General features: G+C 37.0%; 1 protein-coding gene across 7 annotated transcripts in view; it reads left to right on the forward strand.

Annotated features, from left to right (window-relative positions):
- Positions 1 to 27,217, forward strand: part of GREB1L (GREB1 like retinoic acid receptor coactivator) — a 269,481-nt gene that overhangs the window by 187,939 nt on the left and 54,325 nt on the right. For all 7 annotated transcript variants that reach the window (XM_077900221.1, XM_077900220.1, XM_077900218.1 and 4 more), the window contains 4 exons: positions 27 to 161; positions 2,925 to 3,122; positions 21,134 to 21,314; positions 23,463 to 23,655. In XM_077900221.1, the coding sequence (XP_077756347.1) occupies positions 27 to 161; positions 2,925 to 3,122; positions 21,134 to 21,314; positions 23,463 to 23,655 (707 nt within the window). The remainder of the gene's footprint in view (positions 1 to 26; positions 162 to 2,924; positions 3,123 to 21,133; positions 21,315 to 23,462; positions 23,656 to 27,217) is intronic.

Consider the following 27,217-nt stretch of genomic DNA (forward strand, 5'->3'; position numbering starts at 1 on the left):
CTTATCTCCTCTTTATTATGTAATAGGCGATGATCTGGACAAGCTGCTAGACAAAATGCAACAAAGAAGAGGAGAAAGTGTGGTTACCCCTTTCAATGGAGATCTTAACGAGTGTGTGTCAGCTCAGGAGGCTGCCGCTATGATCCCCACACAAAACCTGGGTAACGTCACCTCAGACCAAAAGGAGGAAATAGAAGCTAAGTCATTCTGAGGGTTTTCAGGTCTTGTTTTAGAGTCACAGATTATGACAGGTTTTTCCTCACTATCTACATAATAAATATGGCTCAAATTAAAAATGTCTCTTGATGGGACCTGGATCAAACACCTTGTTCTTAGTAGATGTCTCCTAGAATTAAAATCAAAGTTGAAGACTTTATTATAAGCAGACTCTCTTTTTTTCCCAAAAAAAATTCTGGCTCTACCAGCTATGCCTAGAGAGCTGTTGGTGCTATCTGAGGGCTACAAAGAACTGCTTGGAAGAATGTAGAATGCAGTCTGTGCAAGGCTTCTGGCTCTCCACCCCCTTCATTTACTCTCTGACGTATAAAACACACATAATCTCAGGGATAGCAAGGCATCCCTGGCAAATAGCACAGCAATACCAACACATCATCTGCCCTACAAGCTTCCAGGATGCAAAAAAGGATAGTGGGAGGGGCACCTGGGTGGCTCCATCAGTTAAGCATCCAACCCCTGATTTCAGCTCAGGTCATTGAACCCTGCATCAGGCTCCACGCTCAGCAGAGAGTGTGCTGGAGATTCTCTCTCTCCCTCTGCCCCTTTCCACCCCCCTGCATACTCTCTCTAAAATAAATAAATAAATAAATAAATAGATAAATAAATAAATAAATTTTTTTTTTTTAAACCGGGGGATAGTGGGAACAGGGGCTAGGAGTTTCATCATTAGATTGGGTTCTTTTATGTTCAGATTTCTTCCCCAATTCCCTGTTGATAAGGACAACATAGGAGATGATCAAAAAAAGAATAGGACAGAGGGTAGGACAGATCCATAAAGTTGCTGCTGACAGCCTTCTGGCCTTCACTTGATAGGAATGTGTCATTTATATATTAGGACTGCCTCAGCAATAAAAGTAGCTTGACTTGGCATCAGCTCAGTCACAAAAACAAATTCAAATGCACGCAATATTTTTTTTTAAGTAGGCTCTATGCCCAGTGTGGACCACATTGCAGGGCTCGAACTCATAACCCTGAGATCAAGACCTGAACTGAGGTCAAGAGTCAGACATTTAACTGACTGAGCCACCCAGGTGCCCCCACAATAAAATGTTTTTACTGCTGCACATTATTTGATGATAAAGCAATCATCCAGATGATCTAAAATGTATTCATATTATTTTTGAATTATTAACAAAGTTAGAATTTAAAAATTCTCAGAGTACTTACAGATTTCTACATATCCTTGCTTCCTTGTTTAAGAAACATTGCTTAAAGATATTTATTAGGTTTCCTCAAACTTTAAAATCTGCTAAGTTAAATTCTACAAAGTTATGTTATCACCTAGGTTAGTCCCCACCTATCCAACCTATGACAGGAAAGAAATAATAGCCTACCCAAAGATTTATTTTGAGTGGTAATTTTTGTGGGCCAAAAACCATTCTGCTATTAAAAGTTGCAGCTTTGGCCTTTTCTACTGGGTTCTCTTAGCCACCTTTAAATCTCCAGTCATTGTCAAGTTTCCATGTGGTATTATGACTACCATCTTTACCTTGGCCACATTGCAATTTTATTTTTTTAAGATTTTATTTATTTATTTGACAGATAGAGCCTGCGCACAAACGGGAGGAGCAGCAGACAGAGGAAAAGGGAGAGGGAGAAGCAGGATCCCTGCTAGCAGGGAGCCTGAGGTGGGGCTCAATCCCAAAACCCTGGGATCATGACCAAGCCGAAGGCAGACACTTAGCCGACTGAGCCACCCAAGCGCCCCATGCATTTGGCTTCAGAAAACATTAATTAGTGCAGGTTAATTGGGGCTTTGTGTGTTCCAGCCAGACTTTCACATGTATTCCTGATAAAAAGCAGCTTTGTAAAGAAATCTTAAATGTTACCTGCTCAAGTATTCACCTACGCTTGTCTTGTTAAGTGTGTGTGTGTGTGTGTGCGTGTGTGTGTGTGTTTGCATGCCCACAGGTATGAGATTGATTGCTTCGTTATAACTTGTCATAAAAAGCTACTGGCATGCTTAGACTGTCTGGGCAATGTTCTTCTAATACATCACCTCTTGAGTAGCCAGCTGGCCATGTCATGAGTCAGGTCTCTTCAGATAGTACAGGCGTCAGCATTGAGTTGGCCACAACCACCTATAACTGCCAGGTCATAAGCACTGGCAAGTTGAGTGGGAAAAAAGGTGAAGGTAGTGTCTCTGTGACCTGTGTTACACAGTTCCTGGGGAGAAGAATTCCAATCATGTTGCAACTGACTTGTTGAAGAGGAAATGTTTACTGTGGCGCTGTCCAGATAAGTTCAAAGGAACTCTACATTAATATGGTTACCGCATCACCTCTTTCCCTGAACTCTGGGCTTGGGCACCTGACCTGTGCTGATACTCCTAAAGAAAACTGGAAATCCTTGCTTCCTCTGTCCAGAGATGGGTCCTAGCTCTCACTGTGAGAGTGTAGTTTGTCTCTACATTTCTGGGTGGGGGAGGGATATTGAGTAGTGATTTGTGAGCCAATCGGTCAATTTTAAAAGGATACGTTTGTAAAATTACCACATCCACTCTTGAACACGTCCTTTCAGCCAAGTTTTCAGAGAAAATAAGAAACCTATTAAAACTCAATAGACAGTGAAAATAGAACACTTGGTATAGAGCATTACGGTGTATGTGTGTTGTGTGTCCCCCTTATGAATACAGTGGCCATCAACAGAAGTGAATTAATCTTGTTCTCATGACTTTTTTATTTTAGATTTAGATAATGAAACCTTCCAAATTTATCAACCACAGCTAACGGTTGCCAGAAAACTCTTATCCCAGGTGTGTGCTATAGCAGATAGCGGCAGTCAGAGCCTGGACCTCGGCCACTTCAGCAAAGTGGACTTCATCATCATTGTCCCAAGATCAGAGGTTCTGGTCCAGCAAACTCTTCAACGGATTCGACAATCAGGTGAGATTGAACTTTCAAAGAAGAACCTACAGAGACCAGCCTTAGATTCCTACTGTCTCTTACTTTTGCTTAATCTAAATGTTTACAGGACGATTGCATCCTTTTTTACAGTATTACAAAATCATAAGACCACTTTAAACATTATTTCAAATTTATCTGTAACTTTTCCTTCAAAGGACTCTGACCCTTTTCCCTCCTAGGACAAGGGTAAATTGATGCACATGTTTCCTGATACTACTAAATCTGTGATGTAATTGGTAGACTAGAAACTGGTCATTCTTTTATGAGGAGAAATGTTCTCAAGGCAGGGATAGCCCTACATGCCACTTGAGCTATGCCACTTGAGCTCCTTCTATGGTCAGATAGGTCACATTCTCATAGGTGGCTTCTTAGATATTTAGCACACTACCAGCACATTTAGATAGATAGAAACCAGATCACCATTCCCCATAGGAACAATGATAACACCTATTTAGAAAAATACAATTAGGAGACTCCTAGGGGGCTCAGTGGTTGAGCATCTGCCTTTGGCTCAGGGTGTGATCTGAATTCCTGGGATCGAGTCCCACATCAGGCTCCTTGAATGGAGCCTGCTTCTCCTCCTTCTGCCTGTGTCTCTTCCTCTCTTCCTATGTCTCTCATGAATAAATAAAATCTTAAAAAAAAAGAAAAATATAGTTAGGGACACCTGGGTGGCTCAGTTGGTTGAATGTCCAACTTTTGATTTCAGCTCAGGTCTTGATCTCAATGTTAAGTGAGTTCAAACCCTGCATTGGGCTCGGAGCCTAGTTTTTAAAAAAATACAAAGTTAGAATTTCTCCTAATGACTCTCAGAGAATGAGTATGGAAGAAAAAATATTTTTTCCATAAAATGGAAAAGGGTGGGGAGCAAAAATTCTAGAAGTCTGTGGTACATAATATCCTTTTCAGACATAAATTTACCTAGAATTAGAAGATGCAATAAATAATTCAGAAGACTGGGACAGCTGAAAATACTTGCCTTTGTAAGCTAGGTTTGAAAAGGAAATTACAAATATCGAGTTGCTTCTGAGTACCTTAGCTGAAAGAAACATTCATGCACACACAGAGATTTTAGCTGGAGGATGAATCTTTTTGCCACAGTAAAAATTTGTATTTTCAATATATTTGAAAACAAGTAAGAAGAAAAATTCAAGAGAGCTTACAATGTAGTTTATTTGTAAAAAAAAATGTAGTTTATATGTTTCATACCTATGATACAGTGCTTCTTAAACTTTAGTACAAATATAGATCACATGGGGATCTCGTTAAAATGCAGATTCCTCTTAGCGGGCCTGCGTGGGCTCATTTTTTTTTTAATTGAGGTATAATTGACACATAATTTTGTATTAGTTTCAGGGGTATAACATAATGATTTGCTCATTGTATATATTGTGAAATGATCACCACAATAAGTCTAGTTAGCATGTTACCATACATAGTTGCAAACATTTTTCTTTTTTTTTTTTTCTTATGATGAGGACTCCTAAGATTTACTTTCTTAGCAACTTTCAGATATGCAATACACTATTATTAACTATAGCTACCATGCTCTACATTATATCCCTGGGACTTCATGTATTTTACAGCTAGAGGTTTTACCTTTTGATCACCTTTACCCATTCCCCACTACCCCATCCAGCAACCATCAGTCTCTTTTCTATATCTATGAGCTTCTTTTATGTTGTTGTTGTTTGTTTTGTTTTTTTAGGTACCACATATAAGTGAGATCTTATGTTATTTGTCTTTGTCTCTCTGACTTATTTCAGACTCTTCATTTCTAACAACCTCCCAGGGGATGCCAATGCTGTTGGTGGGAGGGCCACACTTTGAGTAGCATACTCTATAAGAAATCTCCCATTATTTGTTCCATGGGCCAAATGAGCTGACAGACAATATGTTTTTTCCCTCTTTATATGTAACTGGCACACATGTAAAGTCTTTTCATACCTTCTGGAGGCCCAAGTGCCTGGTTAACAGTGCAGTATTTTTTATAGCCTCTAAAATTCTGAATGACAAGTTACAAAAGGACCTATTACAAATATTCACTGATAGATGATTAGCCAGAGAAGATCAGATACTTTCTCATACAATTCACCAGAGTGAGTTCTAGGCTCTCTACGCTACTGGCCATTTCTGCATTTCTCTCTGCCTCCATTGTGGGAAATGGATAAGCTGTAATTGTACCAACACTCACCAGATTTTTTTAATGGATTTTTTTACTTCCTTACCATGGAGGGAGTGCCTTCTTTTATAGGTGTTTTATTTCCACCAACTGGCCTCTGTGGCCTTCCTGAGTCTGTGATCTGATATCTGAAATCATGCTTGAGCAGACACATCATAGCACCTGTTTCAAGTGGTGAAATCATCCATGGTCAGCAGTTGTGCTTTCTTCAGAGCCTTTTCCTGAAATAACCTCTTGGTGACCTATCCTTTCACCTTTCTTAACAAATGCAAGACCCTAAATAAAACCTTGCATTTTTGATAGATGAAGAAATTGTATACATCCTTCCTTTTTCCTTCTCATTGCCCTTTTTCCTAATGTGAGAACTGTAAGATTATAAGTCCTCAGAAATGTACCAGAATTTGACCAATTACTAAGCTTAGAGTCCAGAAAAATCAATGTTAAGGACAAATTTAGGAAATTCAAAGCAAAGCATATCTTAAAAAGTATTCATATCTTCTTTTGGCATACATACTGAATTTTATGCTGCAAAAGCAATCACTTCTACATGTTGTAAAATAACTTTGTTCATTTTATTATTAAAAAAAAGTAGTTGCATTCTTTACTTTGGAAAATAGAAGAACCAAAGTAGGAAAATTTCAACATGTATAATCCCACTATTCAAGGGTAACTAAATGGTATATCTGCATGTTAACAAATGACTTAATACCTAGAGTTTCAGGCTTTCTTCTCTGCTTGTGTCTGTTTTTTCACCTGACATTACGGTATGTACATTTTTTCTATATCATTAAAGGTTTTTATAAGCATCATTCTTTTTTTTTTTTTTTTATGATAGTCACAGAGAGAGAGAGAGAGAGGCAGAGACACAGGCAGAGGGAGAAGCAGGCTCCATGCACCAGGAGCCCGATGTGGGACCCGATCCCAGGTCTCCAGGATTGCACCCTGGGCCAAAGGCAGGCGCTAAACCGCTGCGCCACTAGGGATCCCTATAAGCATCATTCTTAATGTATATGTAGTATGCCATATCATAATGGCACCCAAATTTATTTGCTTCATATTCTTGGAACACATAATAATTGATAGTTGAAAAGCAAGCACATTTAAGGTGTAAAGAGAAATTGTCCATAGCATAGTAGCAAGCAGGAGATTATCCACTAACACACTCAACATCAGAGCTATGAAAGGAGAAAAGGTTCTCAAGAAATCATCTCATTCCGTTTCCTTCTATTTCACCATGTGACTCTATAGGAGAGCTTCATTTGCCTAAGGTCATAGAGGGCAGTGCCTTGGGGTCAAGCACTGGCTTTTCGTTTCTGCATGCCTTATGTCTCATTTGCGCTTCTCTTCAGCTGAGTACAAGTAGACCCTCAACTAATGTTTAAATGAAGGGCTGGAAGGAGGAAGGGGAGGGGTGGACAGAAGGAAAAACAGTGTCCAAGTGTTCTGCTTTCTGGTTCTATTTGCCTTTCCCTAAAGGAAGCATTTCAGCAGCTAATTGGCCAGGAAAAGCACCTGGCAGGGAGAAGCAGCAAGGGTATACAGAAAGGCCACATCCTTGGCAGCCCTTGTGTGACTGAAAGAAAAGGTGAAAATAGAAGCCACCACATTGTGCAGACTCAGCTCTAAGGCAAAGCATGTGATACCTCAACTCCCATTCTAATTAAGGAAGGGAGGTAGAGAGAAAGAAAAGAAAAGAATACATTATGGAAAAAATTGGAAGGTGAAAAAGAAACCAAAGGGATTAAACATTTTCAAATTTGCCCAAAATGGATTTGTAACTGCTGGAATGATCAATGGAGCATTGATCAGCATAAGGAATTTTTAGACTATAGGAAATACTTCTGTTTTAATGTCATTTTTAAAAACTTTGATGTGGTAGCATAATTCTTTTAATTCTAAGGAGACCCCACATTCTGTAAATTAGAACACTAAGGTATCAGTGTGATCAAATGCAAGCCACTTTCAGTCCAAGGTGGTTGGGGTGACAATAGGAAGTATTAGTGACTGTCCATATTTTCTTCCTCCCTACTTTTAAAATGGTGTCTGAGGGGGTCCCCAGTGAATGGTAGCAGGAATTTTTATTCTGCTGAACTGACACAAATTTGGTACCTTAACACATGCCTGCTTATATAAGAAACAGATAAATATTTTTTCTACTGATATGTAGGTAGCTTATTCTATCCATACGGAGGTAAAGAGGTTTTAAGGAAGTCAAAGAGAGGGATTCCCTAGGTGGCTCAGCGGTTGGGCACCTGCCTTCGGCTCAGGTCATTATACCAGGATCCAGGATCCAGTCCCATGTTGGGCTCCCTGCGAGGAGTCTGCTTCTCCCTCTGCCTATGTCTCTGCCTCTCTGTGTGTGTGTGTGTCTCTCATGAATAAATAAATAATCTTAAAAAAAGGAAGTCAAAGAGATTAGAAGGGGAAGTGAAGAGATAGTGGAAAGCATTTTAACTTTCTAAAATAGATTTTCTTGGTCTCATCAACCTCATGCTACCTTGTCAGTCACCTAAAATTTTAATAGAAAAAAACTATTGGGCAGTGACAGCCAGCAGGGAATAGGATCCCAGAGAAGAAAGTACGAGGAAGCTACTCTATTCTGAGGTGGAATGGGGAAACACTAGAGATTTATTTGTACAAAGACAAGTACCTAAAGCTACCATTTTTTTTTAAGTTACCATTCTTAAAATTATTTTCCAACCATGTAGTTAGCTGCCCAGTGCCCAACCCTTGTTTGTGGTTGTTGGCATTTGGCTCCCAGCCTCAGCCTTCCAACCTGCCATCATCTGGAGGTACTGCCTATCCATCCAATATCCTAGCTTCTTGGTAACTTCAACTCCTCATCCATGCTCCTCTGCGATTGCTTGCTCTTTAGTCATATTCCAGACCCTGCTGGATCCCACAATCATCCATTCCAGGATCCCCAATGCCAGACCACAGGCTTTCTTCCTACATATTCACAATGTTGGACACTATAGGAGAAAGAAAGTTAACACTTCCAACTGGTAGCATCATAAACTCTTTTTTTTGGCTGTCTAGTTAGATCTCTCTCCCATTCTCCACAGTGGCTGACTACTATAGACTCTGGTTCATCAAAATTTATGTCTTCATCCTTCTCTCTTAGCAAATAACCATGCCGTGTACTTATCTCCTGGCCCACCCCCAAAAGAAGAAAACTTCAGATAAAAACTTCCTGCTCCCAAATCTAGAAACCTAACTGCATACACACCTACCTTTTCCTCTTCCCTCCTGATCAGTGAAAGAGCTCAGGTAAACCTGACTCTCCCACCTTTCTCTAGATGCCATCCCTTCTCATTCTCATGGACCTCACACTATCAATTATCTTTTCACTTATTGCCACCTTCAACCTCTTTCTTTCCTGGGGCTCATTTCATCCATTTAAACCTGCCTCCACTCTCTCAGTGTCTGTTAATCCTACCTAACCCCTTCAGCTCACCCTTATCTGGTTAACTACCAAATTTACTGAGAGAGTTGTCTATTTTTACCTTGTTTCCTCATCTCCCACTCGCTCCTCAGCACCCTACAAACTGGCCTCCACTTCCCACCCCCCCACCCTTTTAGGACTCTCTGCAGTATTACCAATACCTTTTCAGGCCTTATCTGAACTCTTGACAGCATAGGAGACCTCTGTTTCTTCCTTTAAATGCTTCAGTTCCTTTGGCTTCCAAGACACATTCTTACCCAGCTTTCCTTCTGCAGCTTATGCACCCAATGCTCATGTACACCTTGTGGTGCTCCAGCTGTGGCACTCAACTGCTGTCTTGTGGCTGTGTGTTTATTTGTGCTCTTTCTCCACAAGTAAAGTAAAATATTCAGGGAACATCTCTGTCTGTGGATGGCACAGTGGACACTTAATAAATATTTATTGAACTGAATTTTTGTAACATTTTGTTGAAGTGAATTTTAAGGTAAAGACCATTTTAAAAGGAAGCCGTAGAAACAATATTCAGTAGTCCTCTGGCAAAAACCAGTTTGGTCATTAAAACCATATTTCAGAAATCCGCTTAGGCTAAAAGTAAAGGCCTTAAATATGTGTTTATTAAGTGTGTCTGTCAGGCACAGAGGGCACTGAGGTTGTATCTGTATGTTCAGAATGCTGTACTTGGGCAGGACAAGTGCTGGCTTTCTTCCTTCAGCCAAACTGCACAGTAGTATTGACTCACACAAACAAGTTTGCACCAAACCCAGAGGAAAGAATTCTTTCCAGGAGGAGGACAGAAGGGAGCCAGCTGGGCCACCAAGAGACAAAGGAACCCAATGCAGTGAGCACTGAAAACAATCAGCAGGGATTTTAATCAGCTATTCCAATTCAAGATTATTTATTCTGCTGAAAAGAGATTGCCAGGGTGACGGAATGCCCATTGTTATCTTAATACTTAAAAACTCAGGATGCTCTAATAATTTAGTATTTTCTTGATTTTTCACATTCTTTTAAACAGTAGAATTATTTTTGCATACCAAAACTTTGGAGAAATTAATTCCATCCAAAGAGAAGATGAACAGCTAAAACAAAGAGTAGTTGCATTTTTCTTTGGAATATCTTCTTGATGAGAAGAGCAAGAAATAAAAATTAAAAATAAAAAATTTAGAAATAAAATGCTTTGTTGAAAAACATCAAGGGATAAGAATGTACAAGGCAGATGCAGTTCCCTCCAAACAAACAGGCAGTGTGGTGAGGCATTGATTTGGGTACCCGGTCATCTTTAATGATACTTGGACATTTTAGATTTCCCTGATCATTACCAGTTTGATGTGATATTCAGGCTGATTATCTACTTCCAGCAATGGGTGCTGGTCACTCATTTAGACTTTCCATCTTTGTGGAAAGGCCTTTGACACTGGTGCTCAGAAGATATTATGGATTTGGTGTGTAGGTCCTTGGTTTTATTCTCCTTCAAGACACTCAGGTGGTAGAAAAATTGCTGCTTCCCCTTTAAAGGTTTTAGAGTAATAGCCTCAGAAGACATGATGTTGTTTCTCTTTAATCCCATAGAGGGGAATACAGGTTAGTGCTCAAGCTTTCCTTAAAACACATTTGGCTCCTGTAATCTTCAGTAAAGAGAAAAAGGGACAAATGGTGACAATCAAGCTGCTTGAAGTCCTTGACCATCCAAGAAGTCTCCTCTCCAGGGATGTTTCAACTTGATTATTTACATGGAAGATGTTTGCAACTGAGGCACCACTTGTGGTGCTCCCCCAACTTCAAAATAATCGCTTTTAGGGAACTCAGTGATTCCCAGCCACCACTGGCACTGTTCTAGAACTCAGCGAGTTGCAAAATGTTGTAAAATAAGAAGAGTTACTGATGCCTCCTGAATTCTCATTCATGTTAAGAATAAGGTCTTTTATTTAAGCAGCCATGACCCTGAATCTCTCAGGGCTACCACCAGTGCCCCAGGTGGCTCCTGCTGATGTCCATATTTTATTGTGGAGTTGAAAAACTGTGACACAGTTGTTCATGATTTATTAGAATAAAAACTTTTATTTAATCTTATATAACTGTGATAAAGAAATTATCTAGAAGACAAAGTGACCTTTCTCGAACAGCCTTTTCTTAGCACTTCTGACCATTTTCAGATTCCACACCTCTGTGCATGTTTTTGAAAAACAAAACAAAACATGAACCTAAACCAGAAGCTAATGAAATGTTTATCTATATTAGGTAGAATAGATATGGATAAGATGAATATAACTTTTATAGAGTTTTAACTTTCAATCCTTATAAATGAATTATGAATTTAAAAATTAAAATGGGAAAACCTTAATATTGAATGCAAACAGAAATATGAACCTAACTGCATAGCATATCAAATTAATATTGTAGCCACACACCAAAAAGAATTAATTCAAGTATTTTTAACACAATTTTCTTATTGTACACTCTCTGTGTGATATATCCTAAGAGCAAAAAAAAAATTGCAAGTGAATTTTGAATTTTAATCCAAATATTGTTGAGAGTCGTGTTGATAATTTTAAAACTATTTTGTGTATATCACAGGGTAGAGCAAATGAGTAAATATTTTAATGTTGTTGAACACCAGGGTTCTCACATGAAAGAAGGGAGCCTCAAATATGGAATGGGGAAAAGTAAGTAATATTCCTTTTAGATTTAAATTGGATATAAGTATGAACTCATAATTTGAAAAAAACTAAAAGTGTTTCCTAACTATGCACTGAATGGTCTTAAAAATAGTGATCTCAGTATCAGTATGTACACTTAGCTTCTAGATAGATCTTGGCTTATAAAAACTATTCTTTACTATCTCAGTTCTGAGGTGGGAACTTCTGAGTTGGAATCTTCTTGTATCAGAAAGTGAGAAAGTACTCAAAGATTGATAGGAACGTTTCAAGAAGACATAGCAACCTGCTTCAAGGGCCTTTTACTAGCCAAATTTGGTAATTTTGAGTATCAAAAGAAATGATGTTAATGGATTGTAACCTATTGAATTTTTTTTAATCCATGAGTCCATAGGTAATAATAATAAAAAAAAAATCAAAGGGGCAGGAGATGTCCAGGGTTGGGGTCAAGCCCTTCTTTACAACAAAGTACCAGCTAATAAATGTAGGAAAATATATAGAACTAGAAAATCTCTATTTTGCATTACTGATGTAATTACTGATTATGACAAATATCATCAACAGATAGTAAAATCATTAAGTAGGGCAGCCCAAGTGGCTCAGTGGTTTAGCACCGCCTTCAGCCCAGGGCCTGATCCTGGAGACCCCGGATCGAGTCCCACGTCAGGCTCTCTGCATGGAGCCTGCTTCTCCCTCTGCCTGTGTCTCTGCCTCTCTCTCTCTCTCTCTCTCTCTCTGTGTGTGTCTCATGTATAAATAAATAAAAATCTTAAAAAATAAAATAAAATCATTAAGTAGGGATGCCGGGATGGCTCTGACCAACTGAAATCAAGAGCATCCGACTCTTGATTTCAGCTCAGGTCATCTCAGGGTCCTGAGACCAAGCCTCATCTCGGGCTCTGTACTCCGTGGGAGGAGAGTCGGCTTGAGGATTCTCTCTCTTTTCTCTGCCCCTCCCCCCACTTGTGTGCACATGCTCTCTCTCTCTCAAATAAATCTTTAAAAAATAAATTATTCAAAAAAATAAATAAATTATTCAATAAAATGTCATTTGGGAACAAATATTCCCACAGTCTCAAAATGTCATCCCACATATTAAAAATTACAAAAACAAAAATGTATCTTTACAATGGAGAGATTTGGCAGAAGGCACTACCATAACCAAGTAATCAAACTTTGCCTGCTCCAGTTATAGGTCAGATTGATATTATGAGCAAAGGGAAGTACACAATGTCACCTCTGAGGTGTCATTGCCAAAAATGTTTAATCTGAGTCCAATCACAAGGACACTCCCAGACAAATTCAGATTATATGGTATTCTACAAAACAATTAACCTGCATTTTTTAAAAAATCAACTGGGGCACGTGGATGGCTAAATCAGTTAAGCATTTGCCTTCAGCTCAGGTCATGAAGATCTTGGGATCAAGCCCTGCATCAAACTTCCTGCTGGGGGGAGGGGGGATCTACTTCTCCCTCTTCCTCACCCCTGCTCATGCTCTCTCATTATCTCTGTCTTTCTCTCAAATAAATAAAATCTTTAATTTTTTTTATTTTTAAAGATTTTATTTACTTAAGAGAGTCAGAGAGTAAATACAAACAGGGGTAGGGGCAAAGGGAGAGGGAAAAACAGACTCCCAGCTGAGCAGGGAGGTGGTGGTGGTGCTTGATCCTAGGATCACTACCTGAGCCAAAGGCAGATGCTTAACTGACTGAGCCACCCAGGCACCTCTAAATTAAAAAATAATAATAATAATAAGTATCCATGAAAAGACCAAAAAGAAAAAAAAAAGGTAAGGGAGCTCTTTTAATTATGAAGAATAAAGAAATGTGGCAACCAAGTGTATTGCTTAATTCTTGATTAGATCCTAGATCTTAAAAGGAAAAGAAAAAGTATAGCCCTGGGGCAATTAGTGAAACTCAAATGTGGGCTAGGTATTAGATAATATTATATCAGTGTTAGTTTAATTCCTAAGAGATAATAAAATTATGTAGGAAACTGCTTTTGCTTTTATGAAATACATATTGAAGTATTTAGGGGTAAATATTATATGTTACCACCAAATTATTCAGCAATAACAGCGACAATAATAATAAAAAGTAAATAAAAAGTAAATAATAATAAAAAGTAAATAAAAATTAAAAGTAAATAAAAAGTAAAGTGAAAAAGCAAATGCAGCAAAATATTAACTGGTGAATCTAATTGAAGGGTATTGCACTGGTGTTTCAACTTTTCTATAATATTAAAAATAGAAAATGAGGGGAAATAGTTGCTTTTCATTGATGATATTTCCATCAGATAGAATTTAGTATAGTTATTAATGTTTTCAAATAGTTTCTAAAATTCTTCCCTTTTAAGAAATTTTAAATGTTGAATAAATAAAATTTACAAAATTTATAAAAGGTATTATAAATCACAATATAATGAACATTTATGTACCCATTAAAATAAGGAACATCAAACTCTTCTTTCCCTCCCTGATGTTAATGTTTCTTTTTTCAAAGGCAATAATTACTCTGAACTTTCTGTTTATTATTCCCTTGTTTTATTTATAGTTTTGCTAACTCCTAAACATTATACACTAGTATGTGTTATATTAATTATATTATATTTATATGTAAACAATATAACTCCTAAACAATATATTAAATTTCACATCCTTTAGACTTTTTTATAAATAGAATCTGTGCATGTGTCTGTAATTTACTTTTTACACTCAGCATTACATCCCTGAGATTGATTCTGTTGTTGTATGTAACTGTAATTCATTTTACTGCTTTTTAGTGTTATATTACATGAATATATCACACATTTAAAAAATCAATTTAGGGATGACTGGGTGGCTCAGCGGTTGAGCATCTGCCTTTGGCTCAGGGCGTGACCCCAGGGTCCGGGATCAAGTCCCACATCAGGCTCCCTGCGAGGAGCCTGCTTCTCTCTCTGCCTATGTCTCTGCTTCTCTCTCTGTGTCTCTCATGAATAAATAAAATCTTTTTAAAAAATCAATTTACTACTGATAGACATTTAGATTGTTTCTAGTTTTTTTACTTTTTCAAACAGTGCTGGTCCACAAATAAGAATTTCTCTAAAAGTAGAATTGTTGTGGCATAGGTTAAGTACATTTTAAATTTTACCAAATAATGCTAATTTTCTTTCCAAAGTGATTCTGTTTTACACTCCCACCAATAATGTATGTGTTTCAGTTGCAAATATTTGATAAGGTCTTGCTTCTTTTGAATTTTTCTATTTCAAAATAATTTTAGATCTACAGAAAAGTCACAAAAACTGTGCAAAAATACAAAAATGAACTTAAAACAATTTATAATAGCACCAAAAAGAATGAAATTCTTTGGCAGATATTTGACAAAATAAGTATAAAACTTAGAAAATATTGTTGAAAGAAATTAAAGAAGACCTAAATAAATGGAAAGACATCCTATGTTCATGAATTGGAAGGCATTAACACTTTTAAGGTGGCAATATTTCTTAAATGGAGCTACAGATTCAGTGCATTCCCTATTAAAAGTCCAGATGGCTTCTTTATAGAAATTAACAAGCTGACCATAAAATCCATACAATACAAAGCTGCAGTAATCAAGACCCTGCAATACTGACATAAGGATAGACATATAAATCAATGGGATAGAATTGGGAGAGTCCAGAAATAAACCCCCCTATTGGTAGCCAACTGAACTTTGACCAGGGTGACAAGACCATTCAATGGGCAGAGAATCTTTTCAACAAATGATATGGGGCAACTGGATATCCATATACAAAAGAATAAATTTGGACCCCCACAACACAAACAAAAAGTGACTCAAAATGAATTAAAGACTTAAACATAAGAACTAAAACTAAAAATTCATGGAAGAAAACATAGGTGAAAAATCTTCATGACTCTGGATTAAGCAATGATTTCTTAGGTATGATTCCAAAAGCACAAAAATAAAAAAATAAACTGGACACAATCAAAATTAAAAGCAGTTGTGTATCAAAGGACACCATCAAGAAAATGAAAGGGGATGGGATCGCTGGGTGGCTCAGCAGTTTATTGCCTGCCTTCGGCCCAGGGTGTGATCCTGTGGTCCTGGGATCGAGTCCTGGGATCGAGTCCCACATCAGGCTCCTTGCATGGAGCCAGCTTCTCCCTCTGTCTATGCCTCTGCCTCTCTCTCTCTCTCTCTCTCTCTCATGAATAAATCTTTTTTTTAATATTTTATTTATTCATGAGAGACACAGACTGAGAGAGAGAGGTAGAGACACAGGCAGAGGAAGAAGCAGGCTCCATGCAGGGAGCCCAATGTGGAACCTGATCCCAGGACTCCAGGATCATACCCTGGACCAAAGGCAGGCACTAAACCGATGAGCCACCCAGGGATCCCATGAATAAATCTTTTTAAAAAGAAAAAGGAAATGAAAGGGAACTCACAGAATAGGAAACATTGTTTTTTTATTTTTTAAAAGTATTTAAATTCCAATTAGTTAGCATACATTGTAATATTAGTTTCAGGTGTACAATATAGTGATTCAACATTTCTATACAGCACCCAGTGCTCATCACAAGTGAATTCCTTAATCTCTCCATCACCTATTTAACCCATCCCCCCATCTACTTCTCTTTTGGTAGCAATCAGTTTGTATTTTATAGTGAAGGATCTGTTTTTTTGGGTCTCTCTCTCTTTTTAATCTTTGCTCATTTGTTTTGTTTCTTAAATTCCACATATGAGTGAAATCATATGGTATTTGTCTTTTTGCATCTTATTTTGCTCAGCATAATACTCCCTAGGTCCCTCCATGTCGTTGCAAATGGCAAGATTTCATTCTTTTTTGTGGCTGGGTAATATTCCATATTGTATATATAGCACATCTTTATCCATTCATCAGTAGACATCTGGGATGCTTCCATAATTTGGCTATTATAGATAATGCTCCTATAAACATTGGGGTGCATGTATCCCTTTGAGTTAGTATATTTGTATTCTTTAGGTAAAACCCTAGTGATGCAATTGCTGGATTTTAGGGTAGTTCAATTTTTAACTTTTTGAGGAACCTTCATACTGTTTTCTACAGTGACTGTTCCAGTTTGCATTCTCTCCAACAGTGCAAGAGAGTTCCCCTTTCTCCACAGCCTCACTAATGCCTACTATGTCTTGTGTTGTTGATTTTAGCTATTCTGACAGGTCTGAAGTGATATTGTAGTTTTTATTTGCATTTCTCTGATAAGTGATGATGCGCATCTTTTCTGTTGGCCATCTGGATGTCTTCTTTGGAGAAATACCTGTTCATGTCTTCTTTCCGTTTTTAAATTGGATTATTCATTTTTCGGAGCATTGAGTTTGATAAGTTCTTTATATATTTTGGTTATTAACTCTTTATCAGATAGGTCATTTGCAAATATCTTTGAGAATGGGAGAAATTCTTTGCAAATCATATATCTGAGAAGGAACTTCTATCTACATCATTTAAGACCTATTACAACTCAATAATAAAAAGACAAATGGCCCAATTAGGATATGGGTAAAGGATCTGAAGAGGCATTTACCCAAAGGAAATATACAGATGGCCAGTGAGCACATGAAAATGTGTTCAACATTATTAACCAAAAGAAACATGAAAATCAAAACCACAATGAATTATTACTTCACACTTACTAGAATGGATATGAGAGAGAAAAACAATAACAAGTGTTGCTGAATATGTAGAGAAATTGGAACCTCATACATTTCTGGTGGGAATGTAAATGGCATAGCCACTTTATAAAACAGTTTAGTATTTCCTCAAATGGTTAAATAAAGAACTACCATGAAATACAGCAATTCCACTGCTCTATATGAAATGAGAGAGAAGTGAAAAACATATGTTCACATATAAGCCCATACACAAAAGTTTATAGCAGTATTACTCATAATAGCCAAAAAGTAGAAAGAGTTCAAATGTTAATTATGTCCATGGTGAATGGATATATAAAATGTGATGATCCATACAATGGAATATTATTCAGCAATAAGAAGAAATAAAGTATTGATGATGCATGCCACATTGATGAAACTTGAAAACATTACTCCAAGTGAAAGAAGCCAGTCACACAAGATCATATATTGTTATGATTCCATTTATATTAAACGTTTAGAATAAGCAAATCTATAGAGAAAATAGATTAATAACTGCCCAGGGCTGGGGAACCCAAGGGGAAATTGAGGGGTGATGGTTAAAGGATATAAGCTTTCATTTGGAAGTCATGAAAATATTCTAAAATCATTTGTAATGATTGTTATACAACTCTGTGAATATACTGAAGACTATTGAAATGTACATTATGAATGAGTGAATTGTATGTGAACTCTCTTATAGTAAATGTGCTATAAAACAGCAGAGTTCACACACACCCTTCACCACCTTCATTTAGAGTTGACAACTTATGTACCTATAGTACAATTACCAAAACAGAATCAATCCTGAACAATACTATTAACTAAAGACCTCACCAGTTTCCCCTTAAGGTCGTTTATCTGTTTCAGGATTGAATCCAGGATCCCACATTGCATGCAATTTTTGTGTCCTCTTAGTCTTCTGCAAATGTGACATTTCTAAAAAATATTTCATTGTTTTGCATAACCTTAACAGTTTTGGCAAATACTAGTCAGTTGTTTTGTATAAAGTCTCTCAATTTGGGAAATATGTATGGAGGTCTCTTTCTGAGGTCTAGCCCTGTGCCCAAACCACTTTGTCTTATTAATACAGGTCAATAGGTCTTAGTCTCTGGGAAGGCAAATCTGTCCCACCTCTACTTTAGGACTGTCTTCACTATTCTCGGTCCTTTGCTCTGCCACATACATTTTTAAAACAATTTTTCAAGGTAAAAGAAACTGTTAGAATTCTTGTTGGAATTACATTGTACCTCTAGATGAACTTGAAGAGAATTTATTTTTAACTACATTTTATGAGATAGCTCTGTTTAGGTCTTCTTTAATGTCATTAACAGTTTCATCATTTTCTCTGAAGAGCTCTTATACACTTTTTCTAAGACTTATTTCTAGATACCTAATATCTTTATGTTATTGTAAGTGTTTTTAAAAATATATATTTAACTGTTTGCAGATAGTGTATAGAAACGCAGTTAATTTTTATAAACTGATATTGATTCTATCAACTTAACCAAATTCTTATTAATTTATTTGATTTATCTGTGGAGTGTCTTGTGTTTTCTACACAGACATATTGTTAGTAAATAATGATAGTTTTGTTTCTTATTTTACAGTTACAAGTGAAAAATATCAGGATATACAATCACAAAATACTAGAGGTAGCACAATATGCATAGGAAAAGACACAGGGAGGAATGCACAGAAATGTTCACAGCAGCTTATTTTGAGTTAAAGAATTACGAATAAATTTTTCTTTTTAATATATCTCTATACTTTCCAGTTTTTCAAGATGAGTATCTATCACTTTCATAACCAGGAAAGAAACAAAACTTAAAAATAAAAGCAAGTCTAAAACAAACTTTAAAGGTAAGGATTACCTACTAAAATTGCCCAGTTAGAAATTAAAAAATCAAGTACCTATGATATGCCTGCTCCCCACCCAAATTTACCACTGTAGAGCCAGATGGCTGCATAGTTACAGACCAATACATATGTTATATCTAAGAGAACAACCTCTTAGATTCATGGAACTTTGTCTTTCCATTAGGACATGTATGAAATTGCCTGGTAAAGGTGGTCTTTCTTTATTCATTTGTTTCGAGATGTAGTCAACTCTAAATTAACCATAAGAAATATTTTTATTTTTTATAAATTATTTATGATCTTTTCATAGTAAGTTACCATTAACTTCCACTACTTACTTCCTAGGGATAAACTTAGGAAATAGACTGATTTCCAGCTGGCAGTCCTCTCCCTCTTATACAGATAAGGAAATAGAAGCCCCCAGAGATTAAGTAGGTCTCTATTTCTCTACTTACCTCCTCTGTCACCTCCTCCCATAGCACGTACTTGTCTCCCGCCATGACACTTGTCAAAATCAACCATCTGCTCCATCATAAGCTCCACGGAGTTAAGATCTTTGTCCTGCTGTCCTGTATATATCCATGGCTAACGCAATACCTGATAATAGTACCTGATACATAGTGGATGCTCAGTAAATCACTATGGAATGTTGAATGAATTTTATAAGCAATCCACTTTCAAAAAAATCAGAATACCTGCCACATTAAATGTTTGATTGTTTTCAGATATAGTCCCAGTAACATTTGGCTACATTTGGGTAGAAACTAGAAACAATGTCTGGATAAAGTCTTCTCATGAAAAATGTTCAGAAGCGAAATGGCTTTTCTGTTTACCTTTTCTGGTATAATGAATTTTTCATATGATAAAACATTTCTCCTATTTTATAACATTTAGAGCTTTTACTATTACAGGATGTTAACTGCATGTAGTTGTTAATTGAGCTGATTTTATCTGAAAAGAAAAGCTAGATAAACAAAACTAAGTGAACATAATTCTATAAAAGTCTCTTAATTTAACTTGTTTCTTCTTTTTAACTTTAATTTTTTTCACATGGTTGTGGCTGGTGGGTATGGCTAATATTGGATGCTAAATAGATACCCTCTAGCCCTTGGAGCCCAGGCTGGTCCTCAGGTCCCTGTGACATATCTAACCCCTAAATTAGCCTTCTGGTTCCTTCTCTTTCTTGGAAGGCTGTGGACTTGAATCACAAGACTCTCATATCAGGGGGTTAATCTTCCCCTCATGTGGCTAAGGGTCTGGAGGAGGGGGTTGCCCTTGGTTTGGGATTTTTTCCCCCATCTTTATTGGGATATAATTGCCATATAATGTTGTGTAAGTTTAAGGTGTACAATGTACACCTTGATGACTTGATACTGGTATATATTGTGAAATGTTTATCACAATAAGGTTAGTTAACACATCCTTCACCTCACATAACTATCATTTTGTCTCTTCATTTGAAAGGAGGATTTGATGTTTTAATTGAGTATCCCAACAACACCTTTATGTGCCTTGAACTTTTTAGATGTTTGAATGTGGAAGTAGTTATATTATAGATAGGGATAATGATACAGTACTGAAGTTTTCATTTCTGATAATTTAACAATATAGTAATACTGGGTAATTTGGTTCATTTTATTAATTTGGTACATGATCCAGCATTAATTGAGGATGGCCCATACTCTAGATACTGTGCAAAACTGTCACTATATAAAATGAGTAAAATATTACCTAAAACTCATAGTCTAGTGATGACATATTTGGACATCTTATGGTATTTTCCTTTTTCTTACATATGTTTCATTGCTAAATTTGGGGTAAAGAAGACTTGTGTGATTTTATTAATTTGAGAGCTATAGCTCTGAGTGGCCTATGGCAGATGTCAGCAGCAGCACTTCAATATACATAGAATTTAATTAGACAGAAGCCTCGTACATTCGACTGCTTCTACTTAATGTATCAGATCGTTCATTCCCTGTTGCCCTTTGTTGAGGTGTAGGAGGTGGGGTGGAGGGTTCTAAAGAATAAGAAATCTTCTATTTCCTCATCAAAATTATAGTGGGGAATATGCAGAAGGAAAAATATCTGCTCTGTAAACCTATACACGTGGCTACTTCTCAGTATATCAGTTAACATTGAACTTGTTTATTTCATTTATATGCATGTATGTGAAAAGATAAATTCTGTTTTTCTTCTTGGCAGGTGTCCTTGTAGACTTGGGTCTGGAGGAAAATGGGACAGCTTATCAGAGAGCAGAGAAATATGTTGTTCGTCTAGACAATGAGATTCAAACCAAGTTTGAAGTTTTTATGAGAAGGGTAAAACAGAACCCGTACACACTGTTTGTACTGGTTCATGACAACTCCCATGTGGAACTAACGAGGTGATTGCTTCAGAGGGAGCAAATACAGTATTTCTTCTAGCACAGCAATGGTTTTATCATAATTTCCTGAAAACACTTGGCATATTCTTATTGGTAATTTATTCCTACTTTCCCTGTGCTTTCAACTTTCTCTACCAATTTAGTGCTGATTTCATTTTAACTATACCGTGAGTGAATTTAGACATCCCTGTTAAAAGGGCACCTGGGTGACACAGTCAGTTAAATGGCCAACTCAAGGTTTTGGCTCAGATCGTGATCTCAGGGCCATGATTTGAGGGTCCTGAGGCAAAGCGCTGCCTCGAGCTCCTTGCTCAGTGGGGATCCTGCTTAAGTTTCTCTCTCTCCTCCCTCTGCCCCTCCCCCAGCTCATGGCTTGCTCTCTTTTTCTCTCTCTTTCTCAAATAAATAAATATTCTTTAAAAAGAAAGGAAAAAACCTCTGTAAAAAAAAAAAAGCTGTCTTCAGGGTATTGTGGAACTCAGCTGCCTCAGAGAATGGGCAATAGCAGGAAGGTGAGGTTTATGAGCTCCAAGGAGGGTCATGTGCTTTCCTATGCCCACCCTTCCTCTCCCCAGTTCTTTTTCTTCCTCTTCTCTTCTTCCCTCTTCTGCATTGCTCCTTTTGTGATTCTCTCCTACCCACATACCTTTAACAGTAGTAAAGATGCCACTTCAAGATCTGAGAGCAAGGATGTCTGGCTGGCTCAATCAGAGAAGGAAGTGACTCTTTATCTTGAGATTTTTGAGTTTGAGCCCCATATTGGGTATAGAGATTACTAAAAAAAATAATAATAAACTCAAAAACAAATTAAAAAAAAAAAGGCCTGAGAGCAAATGTGAAACCTTCCCCAATTTACCAGTTTAAATAAGAGAATAACCTATTTCTCAGGTGAATTTACTGTAGAAGAATAGTAAATATGGTATCATGATGGAGCCAGTTTTGCTCCCAGATCAAATTATAGTAATTATCTGTTAGGATGTATCTTTGATCTTATGGGTTAAAAAGGCAAGTTCAGGCATCATCAAGTTCATAGTTTCCTTTCTTCAAGACATACTGAGTTTAAGAATATGAAAGATTTGGCACCTGTTGTAGAAATATCAGAATTGCAAAAGCGTTTATTCAGAAGCTAGGAGTGTTTGGCACTCCACAATCTGAACTCTAAAGCCATATGTAGGTATAAATAAGATCTAGCACAGCATGTTAGATTTAGAAGAAAGGAAAGAAACAGGGGGGGGAAGGAAGGAAGGAAGGAAGGAAGGAAGGAAGGAAGGAAGAAAGAAAGAAAGAAAGAAAGAAAGAAAGAAAGAAAGAAAGAAAGAAAGAAAGAAAGAAAGAAAGAAGAAAGAAAAAGAAAGAAGAAAGAAAGAAAGAGAAAGAAAGAAAGAAAGAAAGACAGACATGAAGATATTTGCCCAGATGCTGTTCAGTTGCTCCTAGTGTTCTATGAGCAAAAATAGCTCAGTGACCTGATATACCTCATCTTTGAAAGTTTGGAGTAATAGCTCTGAGGATGTGTATTGGATCATTCTATATTTAATTCCCCAGGGCACTGAGATTATTTCTTTGACAAAAAAGATGTGGTTTTGAGGCTGCATAGCAATCTGGTACATCTAAATTGAAAGAACTGAAAATGATTCAGAAATAAAAATTTTAGTCATAGTGAGGGAGGGGTTGGAGGACCCTCTGTAACCTCCCCATAGTCTAACATACTCAAGGGAGGAAGGAGACTGGTGTTAATACAGAGGGATCTCTTATAGTTTGGGGGCCTCTCTGGGATACCAATTGTTGCACAGTTATAAGTGTCAGGTTTTGATGGAGAAACTCTCATTCAGATGAGCTTTCAGACCAAAGTGATCCATCTCAGCTACAGATTTAGGTATCCTTGGCCTATAGAACTGAGTTACACTTTGAGGTATATCAGGCACAGATTGAAAAAGAAAAAAAATATCTTTGAGATCTGTCTGAAAGTGGTAAGAAAGAGTGTAATTATTGCTCTTTCAAATTAAATGTTGGTTGCCTCTAATCCTGTTCCCAATTAAAAAGAACTAGAAAAATAAAAACGAAAGCATTAGCTCCATTTTGAAGTCTGTCTCTGTACCTAATCCCTTAAATTAGGAAGTATTAATGTGGCTTTCAATATTTCTACAGTGTCATTTCCGGTTCTTTGTCACATGGTGAACCCAGTCATGGTTTGGCTGACAGAGTCATTAACTGCAGAGAAGTCCTGGAAGCTTTCAACCTGCTGGTGCTCCAGGTTAGCTCCTTCCCATACACGCTACAGACCCAACAGTCTCGAATCAGCTCCAGCAATGAGGTTCACTGGATACAGCTGGACAGCATGGTGAGTCTCTATTCTGCTCTGATACACTCATGTTCTCAGTTCCCCAGGGAGCAGAATCTTGTAATAAAATATGGTCATGGCTTTGTAAAATAATACAAGAGTTCAAAAATCTAACATAAAGTTTTATCTCCTAAAAAGTTCCATATAATTACAATTATTATAAGATTAAAAACTAGTGAGTAGTGTCCTATATAAATCTGATTATGTTCTTTTTTAGGTTATCATGCAGATACAAAATTATCTATCCCATATAATTTTCCCCCCAAAAATGTGATATTATCTTATATGGCCACCAATAACCTGGATTATATTTATGACTTTAAATGATTAATTTCAATCTGAGATGTGGAAATTTTATTGTCCTTTTGAATGGCTCTTCTGTTATGTTTCAGTCTTGCTGATCTATGACTAAATTATGTTCCTGTTCCCCCAGGAACTATATTTTTTCTTGTAATCAGTTCTCAGTCTTCTGGTTGAAATAGGGAATTATGATACTGTTATTTTAAATTACTCATTAATAGTAATTAATGTGTGGAGAGCAATCATCTCAAAGTTGTACATGTTCAGGACATTATGGGTTTTTTTGGCTCCAACCCCTAACACCTGGAAAATATTTTCTATGACCTATACAGTGTGTGATAAAGATACTATCAAAGAAAAGAGGGCACCTGGGTGGCTCAGTCGGTTGGGCGTCTACCTTCATCTCAGGTCATGATCCCAATATCCTGAGATCAGCTCCCTGCTCAGTGGACAGCCTGCTTCTCTCTCTGCCCCTCCACTTGTTCATGTTTTCTCTCTCTCTTTCTCAAGTAAATAAATAAAATCTTTTTTTTTAATTTATTTTTTATTGGTGTTCAATTTACCAACATACAGAATAACCCCCAGTGCCCGTCACCCATTCACTCCCACCCCCCGCCCCCCTCCCCTTCCACCATCCCTAGTTCATTTCCCAGAGTTAGCAATCTTTACGTTCTGTCTCCCTTTCTGATATTTCCCACACATTTCTTCTCCCTTCCCTTATATTCCCTTTCACTATTATTTATATTCCCCAAATGAATGAGAACATATAATGTTTGTCCTTCTCCAACTGACTTACTTCACTCAGCAATAAAATCTTTTAAAAAGAAAAGAAAAGAAATGAGTGTTTCATAAAAAAACCAATGAAGATTAGTCATCAAGCAATGGATTCTTTGTTCAAAATTATTGAACATAATGATATTTTTAAATAAACATGTTTAAGTAAAGGATGCCAGATATGTCTTACATAAAAATAACATTTATTCATTTATCAACTCAGAGCATTTCATTGTTGTGTGCAGCTCTTATTTTTGAGTATTGGTTTGTTCTTTGCAGTCAAGTAAACTCAGGTCATTGAATCATGTTGGCATCAACCATGCCTCCCTTGTGACAACTATCTCAATGTGTTTACTATCACATAGAGATTGCTTTGAGCTCTCACTTTGTAGTATCTTCTCAATGGCATCTTTGTCAGTTGGATGTCAAGTTACAGGTGAGATTGAGGGTCTAAAGTGCAGGGGTGTAGCATGCACCTGAAGGTGACCCAAGTAGTTGCCCTGACATAGAATGGGATTATCAATAGAACTGATGAAAGGAAAGATTGTTTTTTAAGCCAAAAGTTTTACCATTAAATGTTCAGTTTCAATATATTGTTGGGGGGCAGGGGAGAGAACTATCCTAATTTACCATGTTGGTGTTGTCTTTCCTGGAAAGGATCACGCCAGTGAAAGTAAGAACTCATAACTTCTGCCCTTTACCTTCTTCTGAGATGAAATAATAGGGAAATAGGCTTAAAATAATTTTCCTTTGAAGTCATTTCTGGGTGCTTGGGTGGCTCAGTCCGTTGAGTGTCTGACTCTTGATTTCAGCTCAGGTCATGATCTCGAGGTGGTGAGATGGAGCCCCATGTCAGGCTATGCACTCAGCATGGAATCTGATTAAGATTCTCTCCCCATCTCCCTCTGCCCATCCCCCTGTATCTGCTCTCTCTCTCTCTCTCTAAAATAAATAAATAAATAAATAAATAAATAAATAAATAAATAAATAAATAAATATTTTTAAGAAGTCATTTCTATGACTATGGTTACTTTTTAGGTGCAATAATGGCATATGATTATATTTTTTAAAAGATTCTTATCTTAGAGGCATCTAGTGAAGTATTTATGAATTAAAAATTTGATGTCCAAGATCTAATCAAAATAATTGAGGGGAAGGGATTTATATTCTAATAAAGTTTTTTTTTTAAATCATCACTATGAAATTGAGATCAGCATAGAAAAAAGATAAAAACTTTGAATCTAATTTACAACACCCTTACACATTAGGGAAGAAGCTCCTAACCATTGCCTCCTTTTGTTATACTGAGGCCAGTGTCCTCAAAAAGGAAAAATTGAGAAAAGCAGAGTAATTCAGTTTAAAAAATACTGCGCATTTGTAGGCTTGTATTAGATCTCGTATTAGATCCAAGAACACACAGAGAGACTCTTTAAAGGAGAAAGCAGGTGCATATTAAAGTGACTGTTACCCAAAACAGAGTAAGATATACATAGAGAAAACAATTTGGTGATTACCAGAGGCAGGAGTGAGGTGAGTGAAATGCATAAATGGGGTCAAAAGGTACAAACTTCCAGTTTTAAAGTAAGAAGTCCTGGGGATGTAGTGTACAGCATGGCGACTATAGTTAATATTGTATGGTATATTTGAAAGTTGCTAAGAGAGTAGATCTTAGAAGTTCATATCACCAGAAAAAAAATTATATGTGCTGATGGACTTGCTGTGGTGATCATTTTGCAATATATATGCAGACATACCTCACTTTATTATGTTTTGTTTTATTGCACTTTGCAGATATTTCATTTTTTACAAATTGAATATTTGTAGCAACCCTGCATCAAGGAAGTCTGTTGGCACCATTTATCCAACAGCATTTGCTCACTTCATGTCTCTGTGTCACATTTTGGTAATTCTCACAATATTTCTGACTTTTTCATTATTATTATATTTATTATGATGATCTATGATCATTGATCCATGATGTTTCTATTGTAAACACAATAGTAGATTTAGCATTGTGGCACAATTCCATATCCATGTAAGAATGTGAACTAAGGGGCACCTGGGTGGCCCAGTGGCTGAATATCTGCCTTTGGCTCGGGTCATGATCCCGGGGTCCTAGGATCAAGTCCCGCATCAGACTCCTGGTGGGGAGCCTGCTTCTCCCTCTGCCTTTGTCTCTGCCTCTCTCTCTCTGTGTCTCTCATGAGTAAATAAATAAAACCTTTAAAAAAATGTGAACTAAATATTACTGTTCATTGACAACACACCTGATCACCCAAGAGCTCTGACAGAGATGTACAATGAAATGAATGTGGTTTTCATGCCTGATAATACAACACCCATTCTGTGGCCCATGGATCAAGGAGTAACTTCAATTTTCAAGACCTGTGATTCAAGAAAGTACATTTCATAAGGCTATAGTAGCAGTAATAGATAGTGATTGCTCTGATGGATCTAGACAAAATTAGTTGAAAACTTTCTGGAAGGA

The sequence above is a fragment of the Canis aureus genome, chromosome 6 (genome assembly GCF_053574225.1).
Source record: "Canis aureus isolate CA01 chromosome 6, VMU_Caureus_v.1.0, whole genome shotgun sequence".
Classification (NCBI taxonomy): domain Eukaryota; kingdom Metazoa; phylum Chordata; class Mammalia; order Carnivora; family Canidae; genus Canis; species Canis aureus.